General features: G+C 42.1%; 2 protein-coding genes across 3 annotated transcripts in view; both read right to left on the reverse strand.

Annotated features, from left to right (window-relative positions):
* cpne2 (copine II) overlaps positions 1-15,136 on the reverse strand; it is a 59,082-nt gene that overhangs the window by 19,254 nt on the left and 24,692 nt on the right. For both annotated transcript variants that reach the window (XM_084059949.1, XM_084059948.1), the window contains exons 9-10: positions 14,376-14,462; positions 7,494-7,553 (exon numbers count right to left, since the gene is read on the reverse strand). In XM_084059949.1, coding sequence (XP_083916075.1) covers positions 7,494-7,553; positions 14,376-14,462 — 147 coding nt within the window. The remainder of the gene's footprint in view (positions 1-7,493; positions 7,554-14,375; positions 14,463-15,136) is intronic.
* Positions 9,577-11,064, reverse strand: LOC311047870 (polyadenylate-binding protein 1A-like; the record flags this gene model as incomplete). Its single annotated transcript, XM_084060819.1, has 1 exon — positions 9,577-11,064. One exon carries the CDS (start codon positions 11,062-11,064, stop codon positions 9,577-9,579), a length of 1,488 nt encoding a protein of 495 aa, XP_083916945.1.

Consider the following 15,136-nt stretch of genomic DNA (forward strand, 5'->3'; position numbering starts at 1 on the left):
ACACGGGAGAGACGTTTAGTTAACCACTTACATGTAAGTTGAAAATATTTTTGCTCTCAGCAAGCAGAGAAAAATGGCACACGTGAACGTGCGAGCACCACATAAATGCTCAGTGCCTCGTCACGCTGCTGGGGTTTCCAAAAAACACCCATTGTAAACAATTCAAAACATACGCTTCGCTCAGGAAAAAACGGCTTGGTGGACACAGCCCCTCACTCTTTACTTTACTGCTGCATATCTACCAAAACGGTCAAACCTTAATGAGCGTTTTTAGCCGCTAGCTGAAAGCTGGCGGGTCTATATTCACTCTGACTCTGACCCGACATATTTCCGACATGTATTGAACACTTTTTTTGCGTGATTGGCTGTCGCTTAAGCCAATGGGATACGTTCCCATACTCTGAACGGCCGGCCTCGTCCTCCCAAGCTATGGGACTAGACACGCCTTTGACTGCCTATGAAGACAGTCTTCTAGGGCTGGCTGATTTTCCAGAAGAGCTGAAACGAGCAATGAGCAAATGAAAAAAAACGTCTAAAATATTCTAAACCCACTATAGCAATCTGGTAATATCAGGCTACATATCACTTAAATGTCAGAGCTTAACTCGGCATGTAAATATGATATAAATGTGTTAATGTGAAGTGGATTCCTTCCAGCGCTAGCCGATTTTGGCTAATAGTACCAGCAACTAACTAACCGTTTTTAGCCAAACGCGGTCATGTCCGCTCTCCATTAGTTCTCGACGCAAGTCGCGTTATTACACCCGTAATTTTCATGTATTGTACATCCCACAATAAAATGTATTAACCATGTTATGGTTTCTGTCCATTACAAATGTCACAAGACACGAAGGAGACGAGGCAGCGGCCCCGCGGAAGTCGCGGCCTAGCGCAAGCATAAGCCTCGCCTGGGAGTGGGGCCTTTACCCCAATATCGCCGGGCCGCCCGACGATGTCGGCGCGCTGCCACCCGCGACGTCCCGCGCCATGTAAACAAACTACCGGTTGTTGCTAATACTGTCTAAAGCATGTATGTGAATGCTTATGTCCAATACTGTGTTGCCGTTAGTTGGGTTTAAGCCAACAGCTGCCTATAATGGGCCGTCAGTGTGTAGCTAAGCCACGGGTAGCGTTAGCATGCGGCTAACGTTAATGTTACACAACGCAGCTGTCGTCACTCAAACGGCTACGTTAAACATCTTATCAACAACCTGTATGAACGTTAGTGTGGTCAATGTCATCAATGCTAACTAATTAGCCCGTTGAACAGTGTTATTTTGGTGTCTTTTGTGGCTTTCTGTGACATTGTAGCAACTCAGAGTGTTAAGTCACACGGAATTGAATAGCTTAGCACTTCCGGTCGTTCCTTCACAATAAAGGTTGCAATCAATTGAAAATAGCCGATCTACAAGCTCTCAATGCGTCGCGATACACACAATATACACATCTTTAGAAAACAGCTGATCTACAAGCTCAAAACAACCCGCAAAGCCACACGTGTACAAGTATATAGGGATAAAGTGGTTAATGCAGGTTTTGTAATAATTATACACATCTACAGTTTACTAAAGGACAATATGCCTCTGAGATGTAGTGGAGTAGAAAATTGCAGATACTCCAGTACAGTTAAAACCCCTCAAATTTGTACAGTACTTCAGCACAAACAAATTCACATTATCTACCTATCCATCAGGATAACATGAATATGCTGATGGATAAGCTTATTACCATGGATAAGCTCACAACGCGTCGCGATGCAACACGTTGTGAGCTTGTAGATCAGCTATTTTCAAATAGCCTTGGTATAAAATAGGGCTAAAGTGGTTAATGTATGTTTTATAATGTAATAATTTATATCTGTAAAGTAACTAGTAACTCAAGTTTTCAAATAATTGTAGTGGAGTAAAAGTACAATATTTGGCTCTGAGATGTAGTGGAGTAGAAGTACAAGTACTGAAAACTGGAAATACAACAGTAAAGTCAAAATTGTACTTAAATACAGTACTTGAGTACATGTAGTTACTTTACACCACTGATGACATGCCTGTCTAAGACAAGTCCCAGAGTATTCCTAAAACTGTATATATCTGTAGGCTATTTTCATTTATTTATTATTGTCCATTTTATTTTCTTGCTTAATATTTTCTTTTCTTCATTATATCTATTATATGTAGAACCATCTGTGGTACAAGTTCCAACAACATTTAGCTGCTTGTATCTTTATGAGTCAGTAACAAATAAAGCTTCTTGCATTCTGCACAATCCTAATGTTGTACTTCACTGCAGAAGGACTTGTTTTGTACCACAATAGGTAGGCTAGTCCTATACCAGTTACTTATTTTTATTTTAATGTTAAGACATTTATGCTTGAATGACAGTGATTAGGCCATAACATGTTACAGCACTATAAAAAAACAAGAAATGACAAAGTCATAATATAGCCGCAAAATGTCATATTGAGGTATGCCATTTTTTGGCAGAGTTCTTCTACATTGCAGTATTGATACTTCAATTTGAGTAGTTGGGGGGGGGGGGGGGGCACACACACAATACAGCTGCTAATAATATGAATGTCAAATCATATTTATTCTTGTTTTCTTTCAAAAGGACATATATTTTTTCAAAAAAATTTTTTTTTTTTTTTTTTTCATTTCATTTTTTCAACGGCAGATTGGGGGAAAAAAAGCCTGCCGCTAGCGGCTATATTATGACTTTAGTCATTTCTTGTTTTCCTTCTGAGCCAGCCACCAGAAACCCCATGGTCTGCTCTCCTCAAAACTCCATAGAACCAGCTAGGCTAAAGCGGCATCTAACACACACATATGCAAAATACTGTAGCATTTATTTTTCTTCCACAAACATCCCATCATCAGCAGCAGGATGCTGTCTCTTTGTGTTACAGTGTGTAGAACAGGGGCGCATACGTTCTCTCCCTCCCACCGCCTCCAGGGAAGTCTTTCCCTGTGCAGAGATTAGGATTAGAGCCATACTAAGTCTGATTGAACACCGTAGAACTGCTCTCCCTGTATGTGTGTGTGTGTGTGTGTGTGTGTGTGTGTGTGTGTGTGTGTGTGTGTGTGTGTGTGTGTGTGTGTGTGTGTGTGAGATTGCATGTGCATGTGTAAATGGGTCAGTGCATGTAAGCAGGAGTTATTTGTGCATGTTTGGGTATGTGCACAACATGCAGATGTCTTGGTCAGAGTGTAGTAGCAGGAGAGTTCCTGCAAAAGAAAGATTGTGTGCGAGTGCATCTTGGCAAGTGCCTTTTGGTTGGTCATAGTATGAAAGTGGAGGAGAAGCAAGAGAGAAAGAGTGAGGAAGATGTTGCCTGTGCGTGTCTATAAACCAGAGTTAGCAGCAGGGGGAGGAACTGCATGTATGAAGATGGCACTGTGCACATTTATTTGCATGTTTGAGCAATGAGAAAAGATGTGCAGGTCTGCGACAAAAGCCACAAGATTAACTGAACCTGAGGGGAAATCAGCAGGGATTCAAGAGTGCTCCATTCTGGCTTAAACTGCTTATCTCAATACCACTACTACTCAGAACCAGAAGTTCCAGCAAAGGCAACAGCTCTCGTTCCTCTTAAACAAGCCGGACAAAATGCCATAGGTACCCTGCACCTCAGACACTCACGTTTGTGTTTTTCTTTAAGCTGTATGTATTTTTCAGAAAAAATCTTAGTTCACAGGTTATAAATAGTAAATGGTGCATTTATACAGCACCTTTATCCAAAGTGCTTTACAATGTGCTTTACATTCACCCATTCACACACCAATGGTGGAGGCAACCATGCAAAGCACCAACCTCTTCGGGAGCAGTAAGGGTTAAAGTGTCTTGCTCAAGGACACTTCGACACTAAGCCAGGTAGAGTCATGGGTCGAACTGAGAACCTTCCGATTCCCAAGTGGTCACACTAGCTTCTGAGCCACGCTGTGAAACTGAATAGTTGCACTTTTTTTTGGGCAGTGTACAAAGTACATCCATCCATCCATTTCCTTTTTTACACACCAAAGCAAGAAAAAGTTAAAAAAGTCAAAGGAAAAAGACAATAGAAAAACAAATGCAAAAAGACAAAAACAACCCTCCCCTCCAAGCCCTCCCCCCCGCAGAATGGCACAATAAACAACATTGACTACAACAACATTTGCAGGAACAGCAACTTATTATAACCTCAACCAAGAGGAATTATTGAAGGCAGAGTATCGAGAAAAGACACCCAAATTTAGTTAAATATTTCGGGTAATAGTTGCACTTTCTAAAGCCGATCTGCATAACCACATTTTCACTTTTGACAAATCAATTGATTCACCTGGGGATGGAATTGTGGTCATGGCTGAGGCTGCATCAGGAGAGAAATGTTGCACTCTGTGTAAAGTCAGGGCCCGACATAATAACACAATATTCCTCTATTAGTGTTATTTTTGTCTGCAACCTTGTCAGAACATTCACTTTTGGGTCCCGGCCCACTAGTGCGGAAGCATTAGCATAAAGTAGAGCACACAGAAGAACAGGCTTCATGCTTCCGTCTGCATTTGACATTCAGCTGCATTTAAAGGATGTTTTTAACTACTTATAATCTCTGCATGGCTGTCTGAACTAGTCATATCACACAACTTGTTTTTCCATACCAAAATAAACTTCATATTTAGGTTGCACTTCTAGGTAGGAAGTTAACATTGTTGGTTTCAGGTTGATGGTTAGGATGTTGTCTATATGTTGTCATGTTTATTGTGTATTGTGTATTGTTTTTGCCCTTGGTATTTTTTGTATTTTTTGTTACTGACTGTACAGCACTTTGGTTCAATACCGTTTTAAATCGTGCTCTATAAATAAAGTGAATTGGATTGGATTTAAAGGTTGTTTGCAGTAACTACAGCTAGCCAAAAGTATGGCAATTTAAGTTATTTTATAATTATTATATTTTTTCAGTGAAATCCATTATTATTAAAACATATATATTATTAAAATACATTATCCCCTTTTCAGTTTCAGCATTTTCAGTTAGATATTAAGGTATACATCTGTTGAAAAGGTGATTCTATGGAATCTAAATTCAAATCTGGTCGATATTGAGGAACATGAATGTAAATGCAACATTTTAATGCAGTGTACAGTTCTAATGGCAACTGCAAAGGTGCCTGTAATGATAAGCTTAAACCTGTATTACGTAAATTATTTTAGTTGTATAAAATGTTATTTTCTCCAATCTGTATAGTAGAGTATGTCAATATAACTCATACAATCGAGGTGGTTGTTTTTGGTCCCCCGGCTCTTCTATTGAGACATTTAGATTCTGTGTCTAGGTTGGATACGAACCTTTAACACAACCCTGTTTCTGGCTTGACACTTTTGAACCGAAGGTCAACATTTAATTTCTCTGCTGAGCAAGCAGGCAAGCTATATTTAAATAAACATATATATATTTTTGAAATGCACTAAATTTCAATACAGCAATGCATTGATATAAAAAAGAAAATGTACTTCATAATTTGTACTTTTGAATACTTTGTATTTATTTATTTGAGTACTAGACCATACCCGGTCGACGCATCCGTGGGGGGATATGCGCACATGATCTGGCAACCCGGGAGGCGACATTGTTTGACACATAAACGCTAATAAGAAGCTGAGATTTGATGAAATTGAAAAACGGGCTTCACAGTTAAGTTCAGATGGTAATGGTCAATGGCTGTGTGCAAAATCAGAGCAATTGGTCCAGCCACTGAGGAGAACCGGGTAGCTTCACCTACTCACCGAGGTTACTAGAATTATAGTAGGATATACTTTGTCCACCACTGCATGTGGTTCAGTGAAAGGAAGAATTCAATGTGCTCTTTTCCTTCTCATAATGTCGCTCTCTGTCGCTCTCTTTAGCATCTTTATGTGTCTGCTTCTGTCACTGTGGCACACACATACCATCCTCGACAGCACAACGTGTAACTATGGCAACGCTAATGTTCTATTTGCTTTAAAGTGTCATTTCTGACACTAAGATGAGAGGGTAAAAATGGACGGACACAAAGAGCAATCTGTCTGTGTGTGTGTGTGTGTGTGTGTGTGTGTGTGTGTGTGTGTGTGTGTGTGTGTGTGTGTGTGTGTGTGTGTGTGTGTGTGTGTGTGTGTGTGTGTGTGTGTGTGTGTGTGTCCATCTGTAACAACACCATAGTGAAAACATCCCTGCAGAGTTACTGAAGCAGGCAGTGTGCCTCGGCACAAGAATATTTTATCCGTACACGATGGAGGCCTTAGACCAGGAAGACCACCCCCCAAACCATGGAAGAACCAGTGAATAGTAAATGTCATCACCGTCTCCAAGTACAAACACAACACATTTGTCACAACAGCAGAGGAATCTCCGTCCTGTTTCTAGCAATGTCTTGAAGTGGACGAGTGACGCATTACTGATAATATGTGTGTGTGTGTGTGTGTGTGTGTGTGTGTGTGTGTGTGTGTGTGTGTGTGTGTGTGTGTGTGTGTGTGTGTGTGTGTGTGTGTGTGTGTGTATATGTATTTGCAGTCAACAATGAAATTATGCCTGCCCATTCATATGGACAAAGGTATGACATCACTAGGGACACAAAAGGATAGTTTTTCCAGAGGGACCAAAATAGCATAATGATGATTCCTCTATTGCTTTCTCAAACACTCTCTCTCTCTCCCTCCCTCCCTCTCCCTCTCTCTCCCTCTCTCTCTCTCTCTCAAACATACCTTTATTTATTTTCTTTGCCTGTTTTTTATGTATTTAGTACAAATATCCCTCTCTATTTCCATGTTTCAGTATATCCACATCCATTCATTCCCTTTTCCTCAATTACCCCCCCTACCAAATCCCTTTCGTCTTTATCTTTATTCTCCGTACAGTATGTAAATGGCTGCCATCCTGTCGTACCCCCCACGGAAATAGAAATATAGATGAAGATGAACACAAGGATGGAACCTTATTTTTAGACCTTGTTTTTTAAGCATGTGGAAACATGTATGTCATCATTGACGGTGGTAATGAGGAGTGTGTGTGTGTGTGTGTGTGTGTGTGTGTGTGTGTGTGTGTGTGTGTGTGTGTGTGTGTGCGTGCGCGCACGTGCGTGTGTGCGTGCGTGCGTGTATGTGGGCTGTGGGGGGGGGGCGGGGGGCAGTAGAAGTGCAGGAAAGCAGACTGGCTTAGGAACATTTCACCAAATCATTGAGTAAGCCAGACAACTGCCTAACATTTAACAGGCAGGCTCATGGTATATATGTACACATGTCCAGTCTACAGAACTGAGAAGGTCTATATGTGTGTGTGTGTGTGTGTGTGTGTGTGTGTGTGTGTGTGTGTGTGTGTGTGTGTGTGTGTGTGTGTGTGTGTGTGTGTGTGTGTGCTCTCACGCATGAGAGAGAGGGAGAGAGAGAGAGGGTGAGACCGAGAAAGATGATAAAAAGTGAGGTACTCAATTATAAGGGAGAGATACAGCATACAGAATAGTGGTGGTGAAAGACATTGTAATTCTTACAGTGAACATGAGTTGGCATCCTCCCAGAATATAGTCCAGGAAAGTGTAGTTCCTCGTTATCTAGAGACACAAGAATCACAGCATTACAGAGGAGACAACATTTTCAGCCTTCAAAGCCTCCAATGACCCTTTACACAACGCATACTGTAGTATACGACAGTAGTATCTGATGATCAGTATAGTAGTAGTAGTGTATTTTCTGAGAGGAGCCACGCATAGACAGACACACATGGTTCTCAACCTGTGGGTCGAGACCCCCAGGGGGGTCCCACATGATTTTGTTTTTGGGGAGGTCCCCAGATAACAGTGAATTGACAATTTAAGGACTTTTAAGACCTTTTTTATACCTTTAAAATAAAAGAAAAAAAGAAAAGTATAAGAACCATAACTGCATCAAAAGTAATCAACAAACTATACTATAACAACTGGTCAAACATTGGCCAAAATGTCAAATAAGAGGCAAAAATTTAGAAAATTGACGATCTGCAACGCAAGCATAGTCAATTTAAGTCCTTGATTGGCCACCCCACCCCGTCAGCTTAACTAATTGGCCTCGCTTTGTTTGTGCCACGTTGGTAATATAAGTGGCAGCGTGCACAATGGAACAGAAAGTAAGAGATGTGTGGTGAGGGAAGCAGATGAAAGCGGCGGCGCAATGCAAAGCACCATCCTTGTGGACTGTGGAGCAAAACTACTGTACCGATCAGCGCCATATTTCTTGCGAGTAGGCCAACTTACTTGCAAGAACCCCTAAATACCACACTTCTTTTTCATGTAATATATTTTTTTTTATATTTTAAGGACCAATTCACCCTTTTTCAACCTGTTCATGTAATTTTTCCATACATATCATCATATCATCATATATATCATAGTCGGTTCACACTAATGCTCATTAGAAGATGGTACCATCACCATGTCTGTCTACTCGCTGACATAATCGGTAGGGTAAGTTCTGTAAAAGATTTCAAACTTAATCTTTTTATTAATGCGAGAACAATGGCTGCAAGAACAATGGCTTCTATTTCAGCAAGACTGTAGTTTCTATTAGCTTGGAATCCCCATTGATGATATAAGTGGTAGGCAGGTCCGTCCATACCCGACCCATTTTCAACCTTACCGACCAATGGTAAGGTTGAAAATGGGTGAAGTGCTCCTTTAGATTGATTTTATATACTGGATGTCCACATTTGGAGATGACTGACATGGTCATATAACCTCATTGTTACACCAGAAACACCAGTGTGTCAGTGTCCATTCTACCTACAACACAATGCTAGAAATTGAATGATGATCACTATGATGTCAGAAATCCATTAATACTGGATCCTGCCTGTCCTTTTTTGTTGGTTTTATTTAAGAAAAGCAATGTCACAGGAAATTATATATATATATATTGCTGTCCAGCAGAGACCAGCTAACTCCATTTTTCCGCTTTTGCATTTTTCCCCCCATAAAACAGGGCCATTGAACACCCTTTACGTCTGTGTGTTGATAGAAAAATGATTTAACCAATGAAAAGTATTAAAAAGCTCTTCTGACTAAACCAGCAAACTCCATTGGATCCTCAAACTTTCTGCTAAACCAGCTAAGTTCACAAAAGGGGGGTGGAGTTAGCTGGTTTAGCTGACCCAAGGCTCCACCCCCTTTTGACCTCCAACCTCATTGTGAGCTTGGAGGTCCATTTAGCTGTTCTTATCAATGATGAACAAAACCTCCTAACTCCATTTTTTTTGTTTTTGTCATTTCCTGAAAAATGTACATTTTGGAGTTAGCTGGTTGCTGCCAGACAGCAGAGATATATTTTTAAATATTTATAATTATTAAATGTTTTTTTAAATTTATTTCTATATTTTTTACTTTTTTTTGTCATTTATATTAACAAGACCTAGGTCTCTGGTTGGATTTAGTTTTTATATTTTAAAGGAGGCAGTGGCTGTACAGCCACTCTGCGACTCTGGGGACTCATTTTGTGAGCCAAAAAGTTTTGGGAACTCCTGCATTTTGGGTAAACGCCGGGAACCCAGCTAGCGTACTAGCTGGGTTCCTGGCTTTGCCCAGGTTAAAGTCTATTATATATATTCTATTCTGCGGCATATTTCAACTGTGGCACTCCACTTATGGGAGTGGCAGCGGTGACAGCAGTAGCAGGCCGTGGGGCCATGGTCTGAGCAATACGAGGAAGTTGAGAGGCAGGTATCATGGTGCTGGAGGTCTGAGGGTGTGGGGTCAAGGGACACATGGCACCTGGCATGTTTTGGAAGTGAGGCTGCACCTCTTTGGTGGCCGACCTTGGAGTGAGGCAGAGCTGGGCCATCTGGCCAGTGGCTGGATGGGCGGCACAATTCTGGGCTTGGGGTATGGCAGCTACGAAGTGGACTGGCTGGTAGGGATTGATGACTGGGTTGGGTACTGCGCACATGTTGCGCTGGTTGTACTGGTTGGCTATGTAAACCTGACGCTCCTCCTTCCGCTGAGCCAGGGCCACGTACACAGGCTTGGTGCCCAAGATGCGCCCCTTCATGTCTGTCAGTGCTTTGGTGGCCTCCTCCGGAGACGAGAAGCAGACAAAGCCAAAGCCTCTGCTGCGCCCACCATCCATCATGACCTTGGCACTGGTGATGGTGCCAAAGGGTGTGAATTCCTTGCATAGGCGTTCGCCATCAATGCTGTCATCTAGATTTTTCACATACAGATTGGCACCCTGGTAGCGAGTCATGCGGCCCTCTTTTATTTGTTCAAAACTGTGCTTGAGCTCAGTTCGTCGCTCTGCCTTCTTCTGGGCACGTGCCACAAAGATCAGCTTGCCATTCAGCTCTTTCCCATTCATGTCATCCACTGCCTTCTGACTATCTTCGTGCCTCTCAAAGCTCACAAAGCCAAAGCGTCGTGACTTGCCACTGTCATCCCTCATGATACGAACGCTCGTTGTTTTGCCATATTTACTGAAGACCTCCCGCAGTTTCTCTTCATCCATATCCTCGCCAAAGTTCTTAATGTAGACATTTGTGAATACCTTGGCTCGGGCACTTAGTTCAGCCTCGCGCTCTTTGCGAGATTTGAAGCGGCCCACAAATACTTTCCGGTCATTGAGCAGCATACAATTCATTTTCTCAGTGGCCCGTTCAGCTGCCTCTGGAGTCTGAAAATGCACAAAGCCATAGCCTTTAGAGCCATTCTCATCACAAACCACCTTGCTGGACAAGATATCGCCAAAAGCAGAGAAGGTGTCGTACAGGGCCTTGTTGTCGATGGACCTGTCCAAGTTCTTAATGAAAATGTTGCCAATGCCACTCTTTCTCAATGAGGAGTCACGCTGGGACCACATAATGCGTACAGGCCGTCCCTTGATCGTAGTGAAGTTCATTGTGTTCATTGCACACTCAGCGTCAGCAGGTTTCTGGAAGTTCACATAGGCATATCCGAGCGATCGCTGTGTGATCATTTCTCTACACACCCGAATGGAGAGGATCGGTCCGGCCGAGCTGAATTTCTCGAAAAGCGTAGCCTCGGTCACATCCTCATACAGGTCCCCAACGTACAGGGAGGCTGTGGGAGCACTGGGATTCATTTTGACTTGATCTTCTAGCAACTTGACAACTTCTCATAGGAAACGAAAACGTTGGTTAAGTGGGAATTAGCCAACTGCAATCTGAATTTTAAATTAGAGGGGCGATGGTAGCTCAGCACCTGTATCAATACTGAGCTGAAATGAATTGTGGCTATCGCGTGGTCCAGTTTTTAAGCTCAATTGCTTTGACACTCTGATGTCATTATGATGTCAGCTATGCCCAGATATGGAGTTCCATGTCAGTCTTGCCCAAATATGATGGTCCATGATGTCAGACTGATCTCTAAATACTCTGATCAGCAATATCAGGTAACCATAGCAACCTAATATCAACCAACATGGATGCTGTGAAAGGCCTCCAGATTGTTTAAGGAAAATGCTCTAAAATATTTTTTTATGGAAATCTCTACAATATTGCAATGGCCCGAACGTGGGTGTCCTAGTGAAGCAGTAAAAAAGAAAAAGAAAAAAAAGAGTTTGAAATCTTGTATGAAATTACCAAACCTGCCTACCGATTGGGAATTCATGCCCGACCTGGTAATGCAATACCCATTGCACCCATCTGTCTGTGTCCCTTTTGTGACCATATATGGAGATCTCTGTATCTGTCTGTCCTTGTCCCTTTTATGCCCATATACATATGGAGATCCCTGATGTCATCAATATATGCCCATATATGGGCATGGGATCGGCGGTATTGGACAACTGCCTATCCAACAGACGAATCCACGCTGGGATTCTCAACTACCTCAGCACCGTTGGCTTGGTCGCAGCGAAACTCTGCACACACACTCCCTGGATGCCAGAGCAGAACCTCTGCCCCAAATTCTTCACATGGGCCTGTTATAGTGCCACCAGGAGGCCGATTTTTGCAAAACAATTCTTTTGACAGTACTCCTACAGATGTTGTCTAAACATCACGCAAATCAGTACATAGTATCCCACAGTCATTAAACGAAACAGGTCTTTAAGATTTTTCATATTCCATCCTGATTGGCTAAGATTGGCTTCCAAAGTTTGCAGGAGTGCTCCGTTTTGAACAAAATACCTGAATTCATGAACGCAGTGTGCGATTTCCGTTAACTTTTGAAAATGTTCAACTCCTACAGATTTTGTCCAAACATCACTCAAAATCACACATTATCTCTATAGTCATGTGATCAAGATGGATCTGTCCGATTCTTCATTTTCCATCAACATAGCTGGCCCACAATAACCTACCTGACCTGGCGGAGACATGTGCTCCGAGGAGCACTTTTTCTAGTTATATTTTGTAAACTGCAAAACATTGGGAGCTGCTTATATGTTCTTTACCTTAAGTCACAAATTTGAATAAACTTGGCAATGCAACTCAAGTTGTTTTTGTGTTGTTGTTTTTTTCAGGTACTGTACCACTGATGTAGGGCTAATTATTATGTTACAGCACAATTTCCAATCACACTACGGTGCTTCTTTAATGGGGATTTTACTGTCATTAGGCTAATTCCTGCCGGCAGCCAGGGAATACAGTTATTAGTATGTAAATGTGTTTGTGAGTGTGTGTGCGAGCACACATGTATGAGTTCTTCTACATGTGCATATGCAGGTATTTGAGTGTGTGTGTGTGTGTGTGTGTGTGTGTGTGTGTGTGTGTGTGTGTGTGTGTGTGTGTGTGTGTGTGTGTGTGTGTGTGTGTGTGTGTGTGTGTGTGTGTGTGTGTGTGTGTGTGTGTGTGTGTGTGTGTGTGTGTGTGTGTGTGTGTGTGTGTGTGTGTGTGTGTGTGTGCGTGTGTGCGAGCGTGTGTGTGTGCGCAAATGCTGGATCCTTAGCACTTGGGCATATGTGCATTAACAAAAGGGGGGGGGGGGGTTGGGGAGAGAATCAATCATGAAAGCTCAAAGTGATATGCACAGCGCTTTAATGTGGTTCCAGCAGGCATCTAAAAGCCCATTGTTCCTTCTTAATGTGTCTTCTGTGGGGCTCAAAGAAGCCTCACTAATTAGTTAGTCAGAGGGGGGTTATACACACATGGCACTCTCAGCTCATGTGAGGTGAACAGAATTTTGACTTTTGATTTACAGTCTGCAACACAGAACACGGTATGTTCGCACAAATCCACATTTTTGAACATGCATTCACTGCAAATGTACTTACTTACCGGTATAGATTTTTTATCAGTTGTGTTTGATCTTTTTTATTTATGCTAATCCCCCCCATGTATGTAGTCTCAGTACCTGCCACTGCCAACCCCCACTGTTTAGTCTAGGTGGAAGGTGCAGACCAGTGGTTCTCAACCTTTTCTGGATCAGGGCATGAAAATCCTGAAAGCATTCGCAGCCCAACCATCTGACCACTTAACACGGCCGTCGTCAGATGGGTGGGCCGCGTGTATTTTCAGTGCATGCTTGTATTAATTATCAATCAACTGATTGTGTTCAGACTTGGATCAATGGAAGTCATGTAGTACGCTTTAAGTTCTTATTGGTATCACTATCAGTATGAAAACACGTTTCAAGGGGTTCAAGAAGAAAATACCATGACACAAAAAATAATTAAATTCATTTTTTAAATATTAACATTATATTATGATTAAAATCGTATTTTCTTGCCAATTATTTGGGGGCCCACTTGCAATGCCTCGGTCCACAGGTTGATTTCCACTGGTAGAAAACAAAAACCAGCACACTCAGTCTGTATATAATGCAGTTTGCCGGGTCCACGGCTCACAAATATTCACAGTAAGAAAATAATAGCCAGCACTGCGAAGTCCTTCTGGTACTTTTCATTCATGGATGCACACTGAGGAAGGCATGGCGCCGAAAAGTATGCTGTCCGCGCATCCATGAATTAAAAGTACCAGAAGGTACTGGCTATTATTTTCTTACTGTGATTTCCACTGGTGTAGACAACATATCCTCATGGAGCAACATTTCACCTGACAGTATAGTAGTTTCACTGGGAGGGCATAACACGTGCGGATGAACACGAGGCCCTGACCCTGAGGAGTTGCTATTTCAGCAACAGAGATCAACGTCCCTGCCGGCTTCCCACCAGCGAACCCGGACACTTGTGTTTGTTGGAGCGACTGGCCAAGCGAGAGGGCCAAACCCCAGTCTCCACAGTAAGGAACCTCACCCGTGCGGCACCTGGCTGCCCAGTTTGCAAAACATACTACTGTATACGTCAACACTGTTTCATAGTCGCTCTATTTAGATTTAATCTCATAACATGACTTAGTACCTAGCCAGCTTTAATCTACTTGAGCGAGGTTCGGTTTTAGCTGTTGGTATTTGTTGCCACTATTGCGGCCCATTCCATTCATCCATCATTACCTTGCATGACTTAAGAATGATAGTCCCCGAGTTCTTATAATTCTTCTTTTTCTTCTGTTTCTTGGGGTTGATACACTCAAACTCAACCTGTATAGAGGCACAAGATGAAAAAAGCATTAAAAAAAAGAATATGACTGCAAAAACTGTGGATTAGATTATTTCTTATTATTATTATTTCCAGGATTTATGTAAAATACCATGTCAAGCTCCAAATGAGTTTGCAGTGATAACTAATTCAGACAAGGAGCCCAGGGCAATAACATGCTCATTAAAACAGTCCAGCTTGTTGATAATGTCACATCTGGTGACAATCTTCGACCGTCAATACCTAGTGATATTTTCTTGCTTTCGTGCTTTAAAATGATGGCAGTGATGGCGTGTTGTGATTAGATGTTTCAAAGAAAAGAGGTTGCACAACTCTTAGCCACGGTGCAATAACCTTTTTTATATTTTACCAATGTTTCGACACAATAGGTCCACCAACGTTTTGTCACAATAGGTCATCTTCAGGGTATTGTATACCCTGAAGATGACCTATTGTGTCAAAACGTTGGTAAAATAAAAAAAGTTGTATCGTGGCTACGAGTTGTGCAACACCTTTTCTTTTAAACAGTTACAGTACATATCTCCCGTGGTCAGCAGCACCTCCTCATTACAGGTGTGCGCTCCTGTTCCATTGTGTTGTGTATGGAGCTAGAATCATAGTGGCAGATAAAGACACTTTTGTTTTTATTCTACGCTATAATGACTGCAAAATTGAG

The sequence above is a fragment of the Gymnoscopelus microlampas genome, assembly GCF_963454915.1.
Source record: "Gymnoscopelus microlampas genome assembly, chromosome: 6".
Taxonomy (NCBI): Eukaryota; Metazoa; Chordata; class Actinopteri; order Myctophiformes; family Myctophidae; genus Gymnoscopelus; species Gymnoscopelus microlampas.